At 29.4% G+C, this 21719-nt stretch overlaps 3 protein-coding genes and 1 pseudogene across 6 annotated transcripts in view; 2 read left to right on the top strand and 2 right to left on the bottom strand.

The window, feature by feature from the left end:
* Positions 1-21719, top strand: part of LOC145200984 (NACHT, LRR and PYD domains-containing protein 3-like) — a 72566-nt gene that overhangs the window by 26326 nt on the left and 24521 nt on the right. For 3 of the 4 annotated variants that reach the window (XM_090076368.1, XM_090076369.1, XM_090076370.1), the window contains 2 exons: positions 2284-2313; positions 5878-6529. In XM_090076368.1, coding sequence (XP_089932494.1) covers positions 2284-2313; positions 5878-6449 — 602 coding nt within the window. In that variant the 3' untranslated portion in view covers positions 6450-6529. Of the gene's footprint in view, positions 1-2283; positions 2314-5877; positions 6530-21719 lie in introns of those variants that run through there. The other variant, XM_090076371.1, reaches the window with a different exon arrangement.
* The window catches only part of LOC149893804 (NACHT, LRR and PYD domains-containing protein 3-like), a 112460-nt gene that overhangs the window by 25698 nt on the left and 65043 nt on the right, over positions 1-21719 (top strand). The window lies entirely within an intron of this gene.
* LOC149893805 (uncharacterized) lies at positions 15753-16495 on the bottom strand (annotated as a pseudogene).
* On the bottom strand, positions 19372-20814 carry LOC149893806 (uncharacterized). The gene is made up of 3 exons (XM_090067218.1): positions 20431-20814; positions 20059-20337; positions 19372-19971 (listed from the first exon to the last, which is right to left on the bottom strand). The coding sequence occupies exons 1-3, from the start codon at positions 20707-20709 to the stop codon at positions 19372-19374; spliced, it is 1158 nt and encodes a 385-aa protein (XP_089923344.1). The 5' UTR covers positions 20710-20814.

Genomic DNA, 21719 nt, shown 5'->3' on the forward strand with positions numbered 1-21719 from the left:
GTTATTTATTATGTAAAACTAATCTTTCTTCAAGTGAATTAAGCGGTTTTTTTTAGTTTAAAGATCGCAGTGTTTTTAACACACTTGTTGTTTATTTCAAAGTTTATTTAGTCAAAACAATTGAACAAAATTAGAGCAAAACAGAAATATTATGTGAAAATTTTAGATGAGGTAATAACTTTTTTCTTCACTCTTGTACTTGTATTTTTTGAATAAAAGTATGTAATATCTATAATTAGATTGATTATATATATATATATATATATATATATATATATATATATATATATATATATATATATATATATATATATATATATATATATATATATATATATATATATATATGTGTGTGTGTGTGTGTGTATAAGATATAATTTTTATATATAGATATAAAATTATTGTTTTTCCCTTCAATTTAACTTTGTTAAATTGAAAAAAAAAAATTATATTTTGGGCTGTGACAGATGTTTTAACATCTCTTATTGCTCAAAAGATCATTTTTCTGCTTCAAAATTGGTGACAAGGTTGTTAACTTCAAACTAATTTTATTGAATATTATATTTGAAAAAACAAACTATAACCTAATTTGGTTATAGTTTGTTTTTTCAAATATAATATTCAATAAAATTCCTTTATTAGAAGTTAAAAATAGTTTCATCAATGTTAAAGCAAATTCAAGTTAATTAAAGTTAACTTAGAAATAATGTAATCAATGCCATCTCAATTTATTCAGTTAAAGTTACGAAAAATATTTTTAAGTTTTTTTTTTGTAAAACTTCAAATCGCAACTTGTTTTTAAAAAATGCTTTTAAAAAATGGTTTTTAGAAGAACAGTTTTTGAAATAATTTAAAAATTAAAAACATGATAAAAAGAAAATCTTTTAGCTTAGCAGTGTAAAATAAGTTTAATATGCATGCTGCAATCAATAACTGCCACAGAGAAAATCAAATAATTTATATTTTTATTTTGTTAACATCTTTTTGATGTTTTCTTATTCTGCTTTAAATGTTATATTTTTATTGTTTCAAATTTATGTTGATGTTTACTTTATATGTTGTATTATTTCCAGTAAAAAGTACTACTACACATTATTAAATAAGATGTCTACTCATCAACTTTGAATAAATTAAGATTAAGTAATTTTTTTAAGTTAAATTTTAGGTAATTAAGTTCTAAATAATTTAACTCCCTTATATAAAGTTGTATAAAGTGAAAGTATAAATTTATTTTCCTTTTAAGTGTTTATTACAATTTGAGATTTACAAAATTTAAATTGTTTATCCTCCTTTAAAATATTAAAAATTCTGTAGATGCTTAAAATAAACTAAATCACTTGGTAATAAGACGTTTTTAAAAAAGCATATTTACCAGCATTTTCAAAAAATGCTTCTTTAAAAAAAATTTCAGACATGAACATAACATATATCTGTTAATCATATTTATATGCATTTCATTTTAAAAATGAAAAGTATCTGTTTTTGCTTCAAGATTCTTAAATTTATGTCAAAATGAATAAAATAATAAAAAAATATTAATTTTTGAAAATAGATTAAAGTAAGCGTTTAAACGGTATGCACAGTTTAAAGGTAGTTATATTGTTTTTGACCATAAAAAATTTAACACCAATTTTTGACTTTATTACACGACCAGAATTTTTTTTTTTTTTCGATCATAGAAAAATGCCAATTTTGACTTTTGAAGATTACAAGGCCATAACATAATTAAAATTTTGGAAAAAAATGTGTATTCCTTATTACCAAGGAATGAATAGGTATTGATATGTAAATGTATGCAATGTATAATATAAATCCTTTTTGATCTTTATTTGGAAATCGACTTATATAAGCGTTCCAGAGGCAGGAGGCGTTTTTAAATTTTTGTAGTTTCTTTACCATTTTAATGTTTTTGACCATAACGTGGTCTCTTTAACGAAGTCAAAAGGTTATTAACAAAATGCCATGTTAAGAATATCTTAACAAAATATTAATGTTAATCTTAATTTTTTGATGCTTCTATTTTATTTTGTAAATTTTTCAATAATTAGTTATACTTCAGTTAGAAATTATTTTTTTCTCTTTTAGCTAGTAAATAGAGTTTAATTAATATAATGATATTAATTACTTATGCCAAAAAATATCAATTAACAAATTTCACTTTTTGAATTTTTGACGAGCCACAAGATAAACGATTTAAATTTATTTCCCCTTCCTTTTTTTGTTTTCATTTCTAATTAAATAAGAAGTTTTTTATATAATAAAATTTAATACTTTTTTTCGTAGATTTTCTACTAAAAGCTCGTCCGCGTAGTGGTAAGAATTATTTATTATTTTAATTTGTTTAAGGAAGATTTTACGTGATCATTCTTTTAAAAATGCGATTGCTTTATTTTCGAGAACATATCTTCGGTTCGTTTCCGCGCCACAAATTTAAAATAATTGATGAATTCGACTACTTTTATTCTCTCATTTGCAAAATACCATTGAGCATTTCTAGATAAAAATGATCTGTTTTCTATAAAAACACGGAAAAAAAACTCTTTTAAAGAAAGTTTCAATAGCTGAAGGGAAATAGTGAAGATTTTTATGACGTGAGTTTTTTCGGTCTGTTTTACGAAGAAAATGGCTCTCATTACTTTCAGTATATTGTAAAGATTCAGTATTTTACTAATTATAGTGTAAATGATTTTATTATCAGTTGCGTTTGTTATCTAGTTAGATGGATTGATTTGTCAGTTTTATTTGATAGCCTCGTTCTGTGATAAACTTTAGTTTTCACATATTTTTTTTTTTCTGAGGTTTCCTTTTCAGTGTCAGTTTTATTACTTTGTTAAATTGTGAGAAAATAGTTATTAGTTATCAATTAGTTACGTATCAATAGGTAGAAGACAAATTGTAAATGTTTATATTGAAAAACACTCCTTTTCCTTGTAAATTTGAAACCGTAAACATTAATTGAAGTATTGCTCGTGTAGTTTGAACTTAAAAAGAGTTGATTTTATGCTTTCACTCATTCGTTGAAATTCTTTTTGAAAATCAGTTTTCACTGTGACAAAAGACCATCAGCAACATTTTGAGAAATAAAGTTATTTACACTTGTGATTTACTTTTCTAGCCTTTGAAAATTGACTTCGTTCGACCTTATCAGTAGATCAACTCTAGAGGGCGATACAGCCAAATAACCTCTTATTCTAGTTTTATGTAAACTCTTTTGTCTAAACAACTTCTCTCTAAAAACACCCCTCCCCCACCCACCTCTTCTCACCTTTAAAGCTTTACGGAAATGTCTCCCTTCAGCATATTAGAAGTGGAAAAAAAAATTAGAAAATCAACTTAAAAATATCAATTTCTTTAAAACTAAATTCTTCCATTTATTTAGAGACTTCATTTTGCATAATTGAAAACCCACAATATTAAAAACAAGAAGGTCATTGCAGTCCCTTTTAATCAAAAGTTGCACCCTTCTTACCCTGCTAGAATAATAAGTATAAATTATTGCTCTGGAAGGATGTTTAGCTGATGTTGACCTGCTGACATTGATTTTTTGAAAATTACAAAAAAAAATTGTGTTAGTAAAGTCGCAGCTAACAACAAGCATTAAGAGTTATTACAACCGTAACAACGCTTTAAGTTAAACATCAGTCGTTGACATTTTTATCGCTTCATTCACCTCGGCCCTAAGTTCATAAAGTATAAGTGAAGAAAAATGTTCGAAATTGAACATTAGTAACAGAAAGCACCACTTGAAAAATAGGATATTAGGTTAAAATAAATAGATAAGATAGGATAGTAGCTCCTTTTTCTCTTCTCAGCCAAGTCTCTAGTTATTTTCTTGTAAGCAATTTCTTTCGATAAAGAGAAGTAAGTTTACCGCTAAAAAAAAGCGCATCGCTTTTGTTTAGACTCTAACAGTTCTATTCTCTATTTTTATCGACTTGTTGAACTTAATTGTTCCCTTTAAAAACGACGCTTTGAATCTGAACTCAAACTCGGCTTTATTTATCATGCAGTTTTCACCTCCTGAAAATGTAACAAGAGTTTTAAAAGATGAGTTTTTGGTATCAGAGTTTTAATGTTTCAATTGAAAGTTACTTTAAGAAATTCTTTTTTACATTTAATATATGAGGGGTGTAAGGGAAAACAGAATGTGATTTTTTAGAAATTTCAAAAAGAATATTTGGCGACTTTATAAAAAATATTTGGGGTATGGCTGTAAAGAGCTGAAATGATCTTTTGATATTTCTAGAACTTTTTGTAGCAGCAGCGAGACAAACCCTGTTTTTAAGTCTTAGAGAATATTTTTAATCACTTATTTCAATTCATCGTTTTGGATTTTACGCTTTGCAGTTAATACATAAGCTTGTATCCAATGTGTACTATATGCGGACAGCAATATTTAAAAATCTACGAAAATTGATGTTAATCTCTATTACCTTTAAAATAAAACAGAAATCTATTTTGTAATAAGGTTGCAAAATATAGTCGAAAGAGATATAATGGCTCCCTTGGGATTATAATATGCAATATATAGGAAATGTTTGAAATACCTTATGTTTAATGATACTATTACGATATTAACGATATTATTGTTTAACGATAATATTACGTTTAATGATGAAATGAAACAAATTATGTAGAGAGTTGAACAAATCAGACTTTAGCAAGTTTTTTTTTTTTTGTTTTTTTTTTTTTTTTTTGTTTCTGGTTTTGGTTTCTGTACTTATTCAATATGTGGTCTTCTTTAGTCAGACTGACTACTTTTCTTATGGTATTGATCTAAATTTAAAAATGAAAAGCCTCATTTTAAAATTTCACTTATAAATAACATTTTTTACCTGCATTCTGTATATTATGACTTTTTTGGTTAACAGAAGCAAACTCTTCTGTTAACCAAAAGTCTCTGATAACTTTAGATAGAAAGATAAGAATTGAGTTATAGATTTTTTTATTATAATGTAAAAATTTCTCTATTTTTACAAAATTGAAAGCAAGTATTTTTTGTTTGTTTAAAATACTAAAAAAAATATAAAAGCTTCAATCGCATTCTTACTTTTAAGAATTGTCATGAGATGCTCTAAATATTCTCAGGAAAAATGAGAATAAAAAGAATATAGAGATTTTCAGGAGAACTGAGAATATGTAAAGCGTAACAAGATAAACTGAGCCAAGAGAACGAATGCAAACTGTAGTTCCACATTCCACATTCGAGTTTTCAATTACAACTAAACCCTCACTCTGTTTGATGTTTTCAAACAACTCTGTGAGCGAACGGACGTTTTTCAAATGAGAACATCGCCGCAGGAGTTGAGTTGTTTCATTGATAAAAATCGCAAACTTCTGAACGGTGTGAAAGAAGTGTTTACGATTTTGTTGTTATGTCTCATGTAGTTGTTAAAATTAGTTTTGAGCAGATTATATTTCTATTAGGTTGGATTTTAGAGAAAAAGCGATAAAAAGCTCAGTTAATTCAATTACTTAATGTCTCTTTGCCTAAAGTTATAAATTTGAAATGTTTTAGTTTCTTTTTAAAATCAAATAGCGCGCTTTTTGATTCTTTTAGCCAAGTTTCTGATTGGCTTATTTGTTATTCGTATTTCTATTGGTAGAAGCGCAACCAAAGTTTGAAATTTGCGTACAAGTTTTAAAAAATGTTTTGATTCTGTATTTCGTAAATTTTTTTATTTGTTTAACAAATATTTAATAAATAAAAAATAATTTGTGATCTTTTGGACTGTTTTAATCTCTTTGATATAAAAGATAATATCCGCTTTAAATTTATTAATTACGATATTGTGTTTTCAAATTTTTCAAATTTTATCTTGATTAATTATTGTTGCAAAGAAATAATATTAATATGTTATTCTTTTTCATATGAAGGTCTTTCTTCAGTTGAGCGAAAGTTGTTCTTGGAATGCTTCTTTGAAGCGCAGGCGTCGATTACAGAGGACTTGAAAAAATCAATTAATGAACGTCGGTGGGGGATTGTTATAAAAGATGGAAAAACTGCTATTGAAGTTTCACATGAGAAATATTTCATGCAGAAATTTTTTGACGCAGGATGCAAGTTGAATCATTTATGGGTTGATAAAAATATTTTATCTGAGGATGAGAAAAAACTTATCATTTTATGTTCGACCAACGTTCGTGATGTCAATTTAAATCATCCAGTGAAGATCGATGGATGGACACCGACAAATAAAATTGAATGGTTGCGGATAAGCACCCATTATACTTTCGTATCAAAGAACGAGTTCGAAGGTTTCTTCGTTCCGTGGATTCGACTCGCTGATGAATTAAATCTTTACCTTCACGACGACACGAACTTCATCGACGATATTTGCGAATGGCTTCGTGGTTCGAATTTCATGAGGTTGATGATTTCTACCGACAACTGTGGAGAATGTTTTAATAACATCGAAGAGTTTAAAGAAAGACGAAAAAATGTTTAATATGTTAAATAAAAAACAAATACAAATGTAAATATATAAAAAGTATATGTAATACAAGAAAGTTTTTATAACATCGAAGAGTTTAAAAAGTTGAAGTGATATGAAATACTTTTGATTGTTTAAATATTTTTAATATGTTAAATAAAAATGTTAAATATATAAATTTGGGTAATATGTAAAAATATATATATTTGGAGTTTTTGCTGCAAATATTTGTTGTTTATTAAAACTTAAATAGGTTTTTTTAAATTCTTCAGAAAATCACGGAAATATAATAAAATAATAATTATTTAATGTGATAATATACTAAATAATGGAAATAAAAAAAGATTAGCTTGGTTTTTTTGATGTTATCAATGGTAACAGTTAGTTAAGATAGTTAAGGAAAAATTTTACACCGCAGCTGCAGCGCTAAACTACCATGTCACCTTATATTAGTCCTACTACAGCTGCAATTAATAGCTTTGTACATAATTGTTAATCAGAATTTAATGAAATCAAATTCATTAGTTCAGATTAAAATAGACCAGGGCTTTATTGACTTTAACTAAAATAACAACTTGAATGATGTTGAATGAGGGTGATTTGTAAAAAGTTACGGTAGTCAGAGCTAACCTAATCCCGCTCTCTTCCAAGAACTACGTCTTCTAAAATCATAATCTTTTTTTTTTTTAATGTTTTAACTTTCTCAATATTTTGTTTAATGTCATTATTGACTGACTGGGTAAAACACCCAGTGTTCGCCGATTTTTTTGATCTAGTCCCATACACAAATTATTTTCTCACTCGTTTTTTGATAAATTATCGATCTCGAAGTTTGATCGCATAGAGAAAAGATTGCTCTTTACAATGCCGTTAAAACGAATGACCTCCGATAATAAATAAAGGAACTATAGCCCTCGAAAATAAAAAACGACAGCCACTGACGTGTTTCCTATGTTCGCACCCCACGTTTTTGAACTTCCGCCAGTATTCGCCTCAATGCTTTTTTTTTAATTTTTTTTTAATATATTCTTTTAGTCGTTTTTAAACTTAAATATATTTAAAATTTGTAAAGACAAACAGAAGAATGATATCAAAAAAAAAAAAAAAGTATACATTTGTATACTTTACTACTAAAAATTCGAAAAGTTGCTGATGTAGTTTTACCAGCTCAAACTTGGAAATGTCCGGGTCTTGATAGGAGCCGAACGAGACCCAACCCGAACGGGTATCGGACACCGATTAAAGCTAAAAAGAATTTTATCGGACTCCGATTACCCGAACGGGTATTACCCGATAACGCCAATAAACCGTGTAATTGAAATTTTTCATGCCTGACTCAATCTTTCGGGTCATTTAAGTAATCGGTACCCAAAAGTTACTGTATTATCGGGACCCGAACCCGATTACCCGTTAAAATGATAGTTCCCAAATGGTTTATTTTGGTCCAGTGGGTTTGTCATGTATTGTGTGAAAAAGGTCCATTTTGTTAAAAAAATAATTGATGTTTCTATAAAAATTACCGAAAATAAAATTTAACCATAAAATCGCAATAATCACGTTTTCACTCGGCCTTTTGGCAGTTAAACAAAGTTTAATATATTTCCTCATGCAATCACGTCATCCGTTTGAAAAATTACTCTTACCATTTATTTGAAATGCTCGACTCTGATTGGTTGTTACAAAAAATCCAAGGTAGGCCAAAAACAGCAAAAGCGATCTTACACTAAAAATCTTACGTAAAGCATAATTGTGTGTTTTCAAAATTGTTTCCTTTTCCGTTCCTTGAAATGATGTTGGAAAGATTTTAGTTTTAAAATTTTGAAACTAAAGTCGGTTAGGCACGTCCGATTTTAAGAGAAAAACATTTCGAAAATGTTAGCCAGCCAGTCAAGTGATCTGCCATCACAAAGTCAAGGCGATGTCGATATTGAAAACAAAGAAGGATGTGAACGTAAAAAAGAAAATCCAACACTATCTTCAGAACCAGATGACCTGCCTTCCCATGAAAGCGAAGCCGAAAAAACAGGTTTTTCATTGTTTAATATAACTAGTTTAATTTCTTTGCTTAGTGCTTGTACATTTTTTCACAGGGTGCTAATTACCTTCAGGCATGGCTTAAAGTTGAAAAAAGTTTTGTTTAAAAATAATTTTAATGATATGGTTAATTATTTTTCCTAATTTTTATTAAATTGAAGCATTCAAAATCAAATTGAAATTCCCGTACTCAAGGAAGTGAGGAAGACAGAAACGCTCCCTAACTTGGCAGTATTTAGTAAACAAATATTTGCAGAAACCAAATGAATCTGAAAATGGAGCTCATTAACTGTTCAAAATGCGAATAATTAAAACAAATGAGAGGGAAAAGAGTTGCAAATAATGTAAATATAAAGATACAAACTCAGTAAAAGTTGGTTTAAGTATGAAAAACTTTCTGCCCTTAAAGTCTTTTTGCCCATGAAAGTCTAACTTTTTAAATTCACTTTTATATTTTTTAGACCAAAACACGGAAAATTCTTGAAAGCCATGTTCAAAGAAGCTATGTTCAGTCTCCAGAATTTTGCCAAGGATCCTGAAGAAGCTGTCAAAGAGTTCTTGTCAAGTTTATTCGGCAAAAGTGGGGAAGAAGACTTCAAGATTGAACCATTCCTCGTCAATGACAGCCTTCGGCATTCAAAATTTGGATGCTTCTCTTTGAGCTTCATCCATCCAAGGAAGCAGAAGAAGAGCGCGACTTGATTGAAAGGAGAGCTTTTTGTCTCTGAGAATGATGTTAAGGCAGTTTCTGCATGGATGGGAATGCCAATGCAGTTCTGGGTGACAAAACGGAACGTAAACCCAATTCTTTCCAAGGCTGCCTTCAATATCCTGAGCATTCCTGCAAGTTCTGCCTCATTAGAGCGCTTGTTCAGGGCTTCCAGCCTGAGAGTCACGAAGGGAAGAAATTGTATGAATCCTCTAAAGGCTGAAAAATTGCTCTTGATCTAGAGCAACTAATCTAAGTTTGAGAGAAAAATGTTGCTCAAATTCTGCTCAGAAAAAAGAAGCTCTTTATCAATTTCAAATGAGGAGCTAGATGGTGACATCGAGGAAGCCCTGTTGTTGCATTTAACGCTATGGACATGTTTGGCATTGAAGAAGACAAAGAATTTATCGAAAATGATTTTTAAAACTAGATTCAGATTTCTTTCAATTTATTTCTTGCTAAGAAACTCATGAAAACGGTCTCCGAATCAGTACATCTCCAAACTTTAAATCTTTATTTTGTAATCAGTGTTAGGTAAAAATTCTAAGGTAAAAATGCTATACTTATTCTATGATGATAAAGCAACTAATGTGTTTAGAAAGTTAACTTTTCGTATCAAAACTGCATTTATTTTCACATTATTTAACCTCTTTCATTTACTCATGTTGTTTAATTAACTCTCAGCTTAAATAAGTTTTATTTAGTACCTTTTTTAAATTAGAAGCTTTAAGCGATTTTTGCAAATTTTAAAATCTTTTACTAAGTTTCGGGACCTGAGCGGTGATAAAGTCAAAAACCGAACGGGTTCGGGTTTTTGTGTATTAAAAAAGTCAATACCCGAACTCGATGATTGTTTCAGGTTGTCGGGCTATCGGGTATTTAACGGTTCTGTTACCAAAAGAGTTCGGGACCCTAAAATGTTTTTGAAATTTCCTGTTTAGCGGCCGAACGGAACCCGATGACATTCCCTAGTCTGGTTCTAACGCTTGTCTGTAAAAAATCAGGAATTTGAACATGCACGTGACCGTTTCAAATTCCTAAAAAAGAAAAGAATCATTGTTGACTCTTCTCGAAATTACAGAAAGTATAAGAGTTGCTCTTGATAATGGAAACTTTGCCTGTGGGGTTTTCATTGATTTACAAAAAGCTTTTGACACCGTAGACCATGACATTCTCCTATCAAAGCTTTATTATGGTGTACGCGGCATACCGTTGCCAAGGCTTAAACCATACCTTTCCAATCGTCAACAGTTTGTTACTTTAAATGGCATTTTCTCAGATATTAAAAGCGTTTGCATTGGTATTCCTCAGGGATCCATGTTAGGTCCTCTTCTCTTTATTATCTACATCAATGATCTTAATCTTTCTATCAAACATTTAAATACGTATCATTTTGCTGATGATACAAATCTTCAATTAACGACAAACTCCCTCAAAAAACTAAATAACTATATTAATGAGGATATGGCCAGTCTTGTTCAATGGCTCCGAGCAAATAAAATCTCATTGAATACTAAAAAATCAGAAATAGTAATATTTAAGACGCAGTAACTTTTCTAAAAAAACTAACAAGAATCCTCCAAAATACTTGAACTTTAGAAGTTAGTCACTTTTAGCAACTTAAAAACAGACAACTAAACATGGAAAAAATTCCATTACATATCAGTGTATCCTTTCTTAGAACACCCTTCCGTAGACCCTAAAAACAGATTTTATCCTTAAATCCAAGATTCTGTTCTTAAAGTCACTCCATTATTTTTACCTAAAAAGTTATGCTTAACTTTATTCTTTACCTCTATAACTTTTTTCTTTATGTTTATCTATATTTTATAATTTCTTATTTGTGTATATGTGTATATATGTATGTATATGTGAATACATTATAATAATTATTTGAACTATTTTTTAACTCTTTTAAAAGTCTGTTTTATAAGTTTTACTAATAAATTTTTGTAAAGTTCTACTTTTACTATGTGACTAGTTTATTTCTTAAGTTTTTCTCTTGTCTTTTCTTTATAATATTTAGGCCATTGCGTTTTATTAGTGAATTACTATTTGCAATGACATGTGTTTTTTGTAACATCCTTAACACGAAATATATTGATTGATTCTAAAAAAAAACGTTCTTTCAGCTGCTGTGCTTTAAGTTTTTTTAGCATCATGATGCTGTTTTCATCAACTCATTTAAACCAATGAAATCACTTTTATCAAGACTACGCCCTCCTCCTCATCACCCTCGTTCTCCTTCCATGCCAAAAATAAAAGTCCGAATATTTGATGTTTATTTAAATCCTAGAGACGCTAGATCCACAATATTCCAATGAGTGAGTTTGCATGTCGAGTTCCACTTTCAATCGCCCAAAGGTTTTTTAAGCTACGATTATGATGGACAAAAATTGCTATTGTTCTTTTTTGGTATTCAAAACCAAACTACTGTTGCCTTTTTGGTTTTTGATTAAAAATAGCTTCGCTTAACGTGCTTACCTTTGTCATTAATAATTGCAAAATAAGACTTAGAAAAAAGAAGAATCAAAAAACAAAAAAACGATAATAAATGCGTCCATTAAAACTTAAAGTTTTAAGTTTTAATCCATGCATTTATAACCATTTATAACCAAAAATTGATAACCATTAATAAACATGCAGAGTGTTAAATACAGTGTGTCCAGAAAGTTTACACGAGGACAAGTTTTTTATGTTATCGGTTATAGCTTCGCTTAACGTGCTTACCTTTGTCATTAATAATCGCAAAATAAGACTTCGAAAAATGAAGAATCAAAAAACAACAATCCGATTAAAAGTCACCAATAAAAGTCACCAATTAAAAGTCACCAAGTCATCTTTAAAACTAATTTTTAATGTAACTTGTGTTCTGTATAACAATTTGTTGGTGTGGCTGTAAAGAGTCGAAAAGATCTTATGATGTTTTTTGACTTTTTCGTAGCATCAAAGTGACAATCCCTATTTTTAATTTGCAAAGAATATTTTTAATCACTCATTTCAATGCATTGATTTGGATTTTACACTTGGCAGTTATTACTTAAGCTCACATACAATGTATATTACACGAAGACAGCAATATCTAAAAATCTAAAAAAATTGAAGTTCGGTTATCAATCTCTTATAACCCTAATTTAAAAAAAAACAACCTTTTGTAATGACGTCACAAAATATAGTTGCTAGAGATGTAATGGTTCTCTTGCGATTATAATTTGCAATATATGGGCAATTCCACCGTTACTTACGAGACATTTCAATTTTCTTAATGCCAATTTTATAGTTACATTTTTTATCTTAAAAGATTAGATGTTCATATAGGTATGAACAACATAAATATATCTTTAATAAGAAATCATTTAACAGTTCAAATGTATATTTTTAATTCTTTCAAATATGAATTGTTTTGGAACAATATTTCATTATAAAGTGTGTTACTTACGGGACTCAAAAAAACATCACGTTAAACCTGTTAATTTTATTTGGATATTTCAAGCAAATTATTTAATCTATGTAAACGAGCTTCTCAAAATAAATTTAATAGTTTTCATTCTATATAAAATTAATAATTAGAAACTTTTATCAATTTATATAAGCATTAAAAATCAAATTAGTTAGCGTTACTTACGGGGACAGAAATAAATGTTACTTACGGGACATAGCTTATTAATAACCATAACAAACAGATTTTTTAACATTAAAAGTTAAAGAACTATCATAGAATTTCTATACATCAGCAATACATTACACAGACATATATATATATATATATATATATATATATATAAACATATATTTCTAAATATTACATCTGTATATTACATATATTGTTATAACATATTACATGTCTAGACATGTAACATATTTATGAAAAAGCTTTGTGTGTTTAATATTCATTATAAGCATCAAGAAAGATAATTTATCATCTATTATTTTTTTCGTAGCATATACTTCTTCACTCCAATTTTGGGATTAGCTGAAAAATTAGCTAAAAAAATGATTAAAACTAAGTAAAATTAAAGTCTAAAGCCTATTTTATTGTTTATGTGCATCCTAATTTTATACATTTTATAAAAATTCAAAAAACTAATCAACAAAATACATAAAACCTGCATTCTTATTGCAACTTTGATTTTTGGAGATGCTGTTTCTGACTCAGAGGAACATTGTTTTGTTTGTAGGCAATCATCAAAAAAGGAAAAGTAATGAAAAGTGGAAATCCCTTTTACATAATTTGATTTCTGAAAACATCTCTTGTAGATTTAGTTCACTGCTTCTTTGATGAATATGGTCAGATAAAGTTAAAGAAATTTGAAAATTCGGATTGGTATTTAAAACTACGTGATAAAAATCTTCAGCATTTATAATAATAGCCTTTCTGGTTAAAACCTGATTAGAAGCATTTCTTTTAACAACTGCTCCCAAGCCATTTATAGGTCATTTTCCATGACTAGTTGCACTATAGTTCCATTTGATGGTAATCCCATATATTTTTTGGAGCTTTTGAGTACCTGCAATAATAAATCTGTTTTAAAATTGGCTTGATGGACCATCTGTCCAAACTCTTAACTCAAAAACATCCTTTGGTAGGCTTTGAATTAATTTATCAAAATATACTAATGATGTTTCTTTATCATGAGTAGTACAATCACTAACAATTGCATGACAGTTTTTCGTATTTTGAAACCAAGTCACAGAAGTAAAGATAGTTACCTGCTGTTATTCCAGTGTGTATTTTGAACCTCATCTTGAGAAAAACATTTGTAATTTTCTTCGTAATCCATTTGTATCACTACTATTCCACTTACCTCTTTTGTGCTGTTTTTGTCAGATTCTAAACTTTTGTGCTGTTGTCTTATTATAAAACTGTGAGTTAAAAAGCTAGATATCAATAAGCACAGATGATCGTACTAGCGCAATACTGAAGTGCTTTGAACTAATTGCTTCATCCTTCCATTATCATCTTGCCACTGTTTCCACTCAACAATTTTTTCCGATGTACCACTATCACACTGCAATTGATACTTTTTTTTGAAACCACATTCTTCATGCTGACACGCACTAAACCAACATGCTGGGTCATCTGGGCATTGAAGGCAAGAGTCTGCAAATCTGTTAGAATAAACAGGTATATTTGCGCTGCAAACAGAAAGCTTTTTCAGTGAAAGAATTACATTTTGATGATAGATGCACGTGCATAAATTAGCTGGTGTTTGTCAACTAAGGAGAACATGTAATGGCCTTAAACTTGCAAATTTACTTCTATTAATCTTGATATTTTTATTTTCTGCTATAAACAAGGCATGAGTCTCCTTTAGGATTATGTACATGTGTCTTTTTTGAATATGCTCTTTATTGCCATTATTTCTGATAGCAACTCTATCTTTTATTCCAGGAGACATAAGGCTAATATCATCATTTTCATAAAATTCAAAGACTTTTTGCTTGATTTCTTCATTTAAGAAAGTTGCTCTTCTATTCTCAATAGAACTTTCTACAATTTAGCAATTTAGTTCAACAGCTAATTTTAGAATAACTGCTTTTTGCTTTGAGGGGCTATTAGGTAACATTGTTTTTACTTTATTTGCAGCTCTTGAAAGAGAGGAACGTGTACTATATGGCTGCCTGTAGCAAATAGTTTCATTAATTTTATTTGAAGTTTCTTTTCTCCACTTTGCTTTTTTTTCCCTTTCTTTAACCTTTCTTTCTGTATCAGCTTTATACTTTTTTATATTTTGACAACTTTCTGTATTCTTCCCTATTTTTTTCTCGGTGTTTCTTAACATATTCTTCTTTTTTTTTTCCCTTGCTTAAATAGGATTCAATCATCTCCATTTACTCTGTCTTTCTGCATTAGTTTTAGCCATTAATTTTTATATTGGTCTGAAATGAAAATAAAGATTGTCAATAAGTTGTATAAATGTTCAAAATACTTTCCATAAGATTTTCTATCCATTAAACGATAGCTTTGTAAATAGCTCGTTGTATTTTGAACTTTTTAAATATCAAAGTGTTTTGGATAAGTGTTTACTTTAAAGGCTATGCAATGAGCCGTTACTTACAGGACCAAAATAAACATTGTCTGCAGGCTCTAAGGAAATGCTTCAACTATCAGATTTTTAGTTTTAAATATAGAAAAAGTAGTTTACTGTGATTGTTATAATCCTTTCCCTTATTGGATACTTTTTTTAAGCATAAACTTAACAAAAATGACATATTTGTTACTTACGGGACAGAGACATTGTTGGAAAATTAAAACAAATATTATATATTGTCAAAAAAAATGAAGCTTGCTTAAGTAATTTATATTTTTAAACTTCAAAGATGAAGTAATAAACTTGTGGTAGTTAATCTTTAAAAAAACAATTCCTCTTCATGCTATACGCTTTAATCAAAAAGCAACTTATTTACAATTTATTTATAAAAATTAACGCACAGCTTTAAGCCGCAATTAAAAATACAAAACAAACACAAATTATGTTAACAAATCAAAATAAGGAATCTTCAAACATAAAGTAACACAAAGATAACTTGAGTCTTGATGATAATTGAAATTTATTTTTCTGAAAATAACTCACTTAAGAATGGAATCGCCCATTTATCCATCCACTAGGATTAGCATCACCTTTTGTACCTGTTCGTGCACCTTTAAGTATATGGCTACGAAAGTGGACACGAGGAAATATCAAAAACGGTGGAATAAAATTTCCAAGGGCATTAATGCAACCCACCATTGTAACTAGGGTTCCCCTTTCAGCAGAAGTTACCTGTCCTACTTGCTTTACTCCTTTACTAGCAATCACTTTCACTGGCTTATGAACAGTTGTCAGACCTGTTCATCAATATTGTAAATGCAATCAGTAGAAAAGTTATAGCGCTTCTGCACACTGTCAAGATTTTTGAAGAAAGTATCTACATTTGTGCAATTGAAACTAGTTGTTCGACTGAGGCTGGTAGCTTCTGGCGTACAAATAGATAATTTTGTACGATTTAAGAATAAATAAAACCATTCAGTTCCAGCTGTTTCACTCTTTTTCCAGTTTTCTAAAATTTTAATGTCATTTTTAATTGCATATTGATATGCAAGTTGCTTTGTTTCTCTAACATCAAGTCTATAATGCATATTAGATACTTGACGAAGATATATTGAAAGTTCATCTTCTTGTGTCTTATTAAAAATATATTTATGTTCTTCATCAAAGTATAAGTTACTGTAAGAAGTTTCTTTATTAACCTTTATTTTCCGCTGTAAACCTGATTTTGAAATTGTATACTCTTGTGCAGCTGCTCGTGGTGATAAACTGCCAGATTCGACAGCCATCACAGCAGCTTTTGTTGTATGAGGATCAAGTTTTAACTGACTTGTCACTTGTTTGTACTTTCTTGGCATCTGAAAAATTATTACTCATATTACTCACTCCATTATTAAAAAAAATTATGCTCTTTTTAATTGCATTAACCAAAATCCAGATTAGGCTATAAATTTTAAATTTTTTTTTAATGAAAATAAAATAGTATCACAACCCTATAAAACTTATATTGTGATTAAATTTAATAAGGCTAATAGTGAAGAACTTTATTTAAACTGAATTTAAAATACAAAAATGATTGGCATTAAAACAATACTTACTGTGAAAGAGGTCTTCAGGACAAAGTAACAAAGAAATCCAATATAATTATTATTATTTTCTATGATAAAAAACACTTTACTATAAAGTAAACAAGGAAATCTTATCATAAACATAAACATAAGTTTCTGTTCACTTGCTTTTTTACAAAAATATTGATTATAAAAGTTAAAGTACAGTAAATTAAAAAAATGATAAAATTGAACAGTGTCTCATTTTCTGTCCCAAGTCACCCCATCACTAGTAGGCGTGAGAAAACCTTTATTTTATATTGTTCTCGTAGTCATATGCTAATCATATTTCTTCAGTAGTTAAATAAAACAATAGTGAATAATTAAAAACCATAAACATAAAAATATATGCAAACAACACATAAATATTTAATATTAATGATGTCTTTAAAATCCAGGAAAATTGTTAGATTTTTACATATTCGCAAATAATCCGAAAAAGAAATACTTCTGAAACTTAAAAAACACAATGATATGAAGAAGCATATATCAAGATCAGTAGAAGTAAATTTGCAAGTTTAAGGCCATTACATGTTCTCCTTTGTTGACAAACACCAACTAATTTATGCACGTGCATCTATCATCAAAATGTAATTCTTTCACTGAAAAAGCTTTCTGTTTGCAGCGCAAATATACCTGTTTATTCTAACAGATTTGCAGATTCTTGCCTTCAATGCCCAGATGACCCAGCATGTTGGTTTAGTGAGTGTTAGCATGAAGAATGTGGTTTCAAAAAAAAGTATCAATTACAGTGTGATAGTGATACATCGGAAAAAATTGTTGAGTGGAAACAGTGGCAAGATGATAATTTAAGGATGAAGCAATTAGTTCAAAGCACTTCAGTAGAGGACTTGTACGATCATCTATGCTTATTGATGTCTAGCTTTTTAACTCACAGTTTTATTAAAAGACAACAACACAAAAGTTTAGAACCTGACAAAAACAGCACAAAAGAGGTAAGTGGATTCGTAGTGATACAAATGGATTACAAAGAAAATTACTAATGTTTTTCTCAAGATGAGGTCCAAAATGCACACTGGAATCAACAGCAGGTAACTATCTTTACTTCTGTGATTTGGTTTCAAAATACGAAGAACTGTCATGCAATTGTTAGTGATTGTACTACTCATGATAAAGAAACATCATTAGTATATTTTGATAAATTAATTCAAAGCCTACCAAAGGATGTTTTTGAGTTAAGAGTTTGGACAGATGGTCCATCAAGCCAATTTTAAAACAGATTTATTATTGCAGGTACTCAAAAGCTCCAAAAAATATATGGGATTACCATCAAATGGAACTATAGTGCAACTAGTCATGGAAAAAGGACCTATAGATGGCTTGGGAGCAGTTGTTAAAAGAAATGCTTCTAATCAGGTTTTAACCAGAAAGGCTATTATTAACAATACTGAAGATTTTTATCACGTAGTTTTAAATACTAACCCAAGTTTTCAAATTTCTTTAATTTTATCTGACCATATTCATCAAAGAAGCAGTGAACTAAATCTACAAGAGATGTTTTCAGAAATCAAATTATGTAAAAGGGATTTCCACTTTTCATTACTTTTCCTTTTTTGATGATTGCCTACAAACAAAACGATATTCCTCTGAGTCAGAAACAGCAACTCCAAAAATCAAAGTTGCAAAAAAAAAAAAAACAAAGTTAATGGAAATGCAGGTTTTTATGTATTTTGTTAATTAGTTTTTTTGAATTTTTATAAAAGTTATAAAATTAGGATGCACATAAAGTAGACAATAAAATAGGCTTTAAACTTTAATTTTACTTATTTTTAATCATTTTTTTAGAATACTACAGCTACTCCTAAAATTAGAGTGAAGAAGTATATGCTACGAAAAAAATAATAGATGACAAATTATCTTTCTTGATGCTTATGATGAATATTAAACACATTAAGTTTTTTCATAAATATATGTCACATGTCTAGACATATGTAATATGTTTATTGATAACAATATATGTAATATACAGATGTAATATTTAAAAATATATATTTATATACATATATATTAGGGTGGTTCAAAAATAGGTCATTGTAAAATTTCAACTAGAGTGGAAGCTTATAAGGTGCCCAGATATTTATTTTATATATAAAAATTTTTTTTTTTATTTCCGTTAATGTTCAAGGGTGGCCCACGGGCCCTAAACTTTTTAATTTTGATGATTTTTATCGATTTTTCAGAAATTTCAACGCCCGTGGGCCACCCTAAATCAATGGAAAAAAAAAAAAAAAATCATCAGTAAACTCAGAATGAGTAATAGAAACAATTAAAAATGCACTCTTAAAAAAATTTTTTATGTAAAAATTCTGAATGAACATGAAAAAATTAGGAAAACCGAATGTTTTGCTTTTTCAATCATTTTCTTTTGTAATTTCAATCATTTTCTTATGATGACATTTTTACCATTTTTTACAGTTAAACCATCAAAAGTTTTAAATATCATACCACAATATTGCATTTTATATATAAATTTGAGAAAATATTTTTAAAAAATCCTTTATTTTGTTGATCATGGTACAGTTTTGTTGACTAAAAAGTCAAATAATGCTGGAAGTAGCATTTGCTGCAAGATCTTTCTTCTTGGATCCTTGTTTACTTCTCTTGTAGACATGTTTAAACAAGAATACATTTTGCCTCTTTTCCTCCTTATTGGATTTCATAATAAGCTCCTGAATCAATTTGATAGCTCTCTCAGAAGAATCATTGACTACATCTAGAAATTTGATGGTAGTCTCAAACTCTAGATAAAAATCATTCAGCTCCCAGAACTGTGAAGGGGTTTTAAGCCACTGCACTTCTCCCTTCCCATGGCCAATCTTATCAAAGATTAGCCAAGATTGCTCAGTAACAAGAGATGCTAGGGATGGAGGCTGATCTTGGGAGTAGTCTAGTGAGTGAAGAACCTTCTTATCTACTTCAATACGCTCCAGTTTGAAGACATTGGGTCTGTCCAAATGAGTACTATAGAGTTTCTGAGCTAACTCGTCTCTATCAGAGTAATTCTTATCAGCTAAAGCAAACACAACTAGAACTGGACTTAAGTACCAGTCATGCTTTGACATTGATCGGACTACTTCAGTAGCTCCAGGAAGATTTATTTCCATAAACCTCTTCATTTCCCAGAGGGCTTTTATATCCTATAGAAAATTTAATGTAAATAAGAAATATTCTATCATTATAGTTTACATGTTTTTATTTTTATTCTAAACCTTTATTATTTTTACCTGATATGGAGAAGCAGCTGGCAACTCAGCTCTAAGGAACCATTTAGCATAAAATATACTGACAAACATAGCCATTTCAGATATTTCCTCTTTGTTCTCTTTAGTTAGACTAGGAATGTGATCGAGTAGAAGGTACATTTTCAGATAGTACAAGGCTTTAGCCATGAACCTGGCATGGTGTACAGGTCCAGGCATATAAAACCTGAACCTCTCCTCCTTAGTAACAATCATCAAAGAGAGCTCAACTAACTCCTGGTAATCTTTTCTTGATTTCCCATCCTGTATTTTATTAGTTTTTGTTTTTAAACATTAAAATACATACAAAAATAGTTAACAGAAAAATAATGTACTAGAATGAATGATTCATTTTACCTTCTTGTATGTCTTATTGTTAATTAAGTCTCTGTAGAACTGTTCAGATTCCTGTTGCTGTTGGTTTATCCAGGTTTCAGGTGGAGTTTCAATCCTCTTCAGGGGCAGTATATCTTTCTCTAGATCATTCCAGACTGACTTGATTTTTTTGAACAGCTGGTTATCTGGTCCTGTAGATTTACTACTTGGGTACATCTTACAGAAGTGAGTAATATGACGCTCCAGAACATGGTGTCGGCAGGCAAGGAGAAGAAGTGGCCGTCCTAACTTTTCTGACATTCTGGTATTTACACCTTGGAGCCTTCCAGTGTTTGATGCAGTGGTATCAAAACAGATACATTGTACTTGGTTAGTGAGACCATAATACTCTAGAAGATCATAAATAGCAATGAACTGCTGTTCTCCAGTCCCTGAATCAATAGGAGGAATATCAAGTAACTCAGCTTTTCCATTAACTTTCACTAGTATAGCAAGTCTATTCTGAGTAAATGAAATATTTCCTGTATATTCTTTTACTATCTTTCCATCAAAATGAACAGAAATCAATTTATGACCAGAGTTGGCCAGGTCCTTGATGTACTGTCGAATCTTTTCAGCTTCTGAATTGATCACATGTTCTATAGCTCTGAGCGAGGATGATTTAGAGACAACATATTCACCAACATTTCCTCCTGAGAGAGCTATTACACTGCTTATGATAGCAGTGTGCTGATTCACTGAAAGACCTTCACCTGCAGCAGTTATAGCAGTACGCCTGAGAATATCTTTAGGTAAAAATACACTATTTTCTTTAGCCTGAACATTTGTGGAAACAAACTCATCCAGATCATGTTTTTTCCATGAAATTTTGGCATTTTATCTATTTAATTATAAAAGAAATAATAATACATAACATAATTTAACTTTATATATTTTCATATTTAAGAATAAACATATTTCTTAGATATTCACTTGTATTTATTTTCAAGTTTTGCTATTATTCAAACACTTGATTGACGTCGCTTGCTATCTTATTGCCAGTTTGGAATAAATGTTTACAGTTGTACTCAGTACTGTTGTACGCTGAGAAAATACGTGAGTTATAGAGTAAATTGAAGTCTAGATTGTCTTCTAACTCATCTTAATTAACTTTAAATTATCTAAAAAAAAATATTATTTACACTGGTAAATGATTTTCTATCCATATTTATGAGATTTTCACTGTAAAAAATGATAAAAAAAATGATTGAAATTACAAAAAAAAATGATTGAAAAAGCAAAACATTCGGTTTTCCTAATTTTTTCAGGTT

Source organism: Hydra viridissima, unplaced genomic scaffold, assembly GCF_058129835.1.
Source record: "Hydra viridissima isolate aposymbiotic clone 2 unplaced genomic scaffold, HvirCarnegie_v1 scaffold_1, whole genome shotgun sequence".
Classification (NCBI taxonomy): domain Eukaryota; kingdom Metazoa; phylum Cnidaria; class Hydrozoa; order Anthoathecata; family Hydridae; genus Hydra; species Hydra viridissima.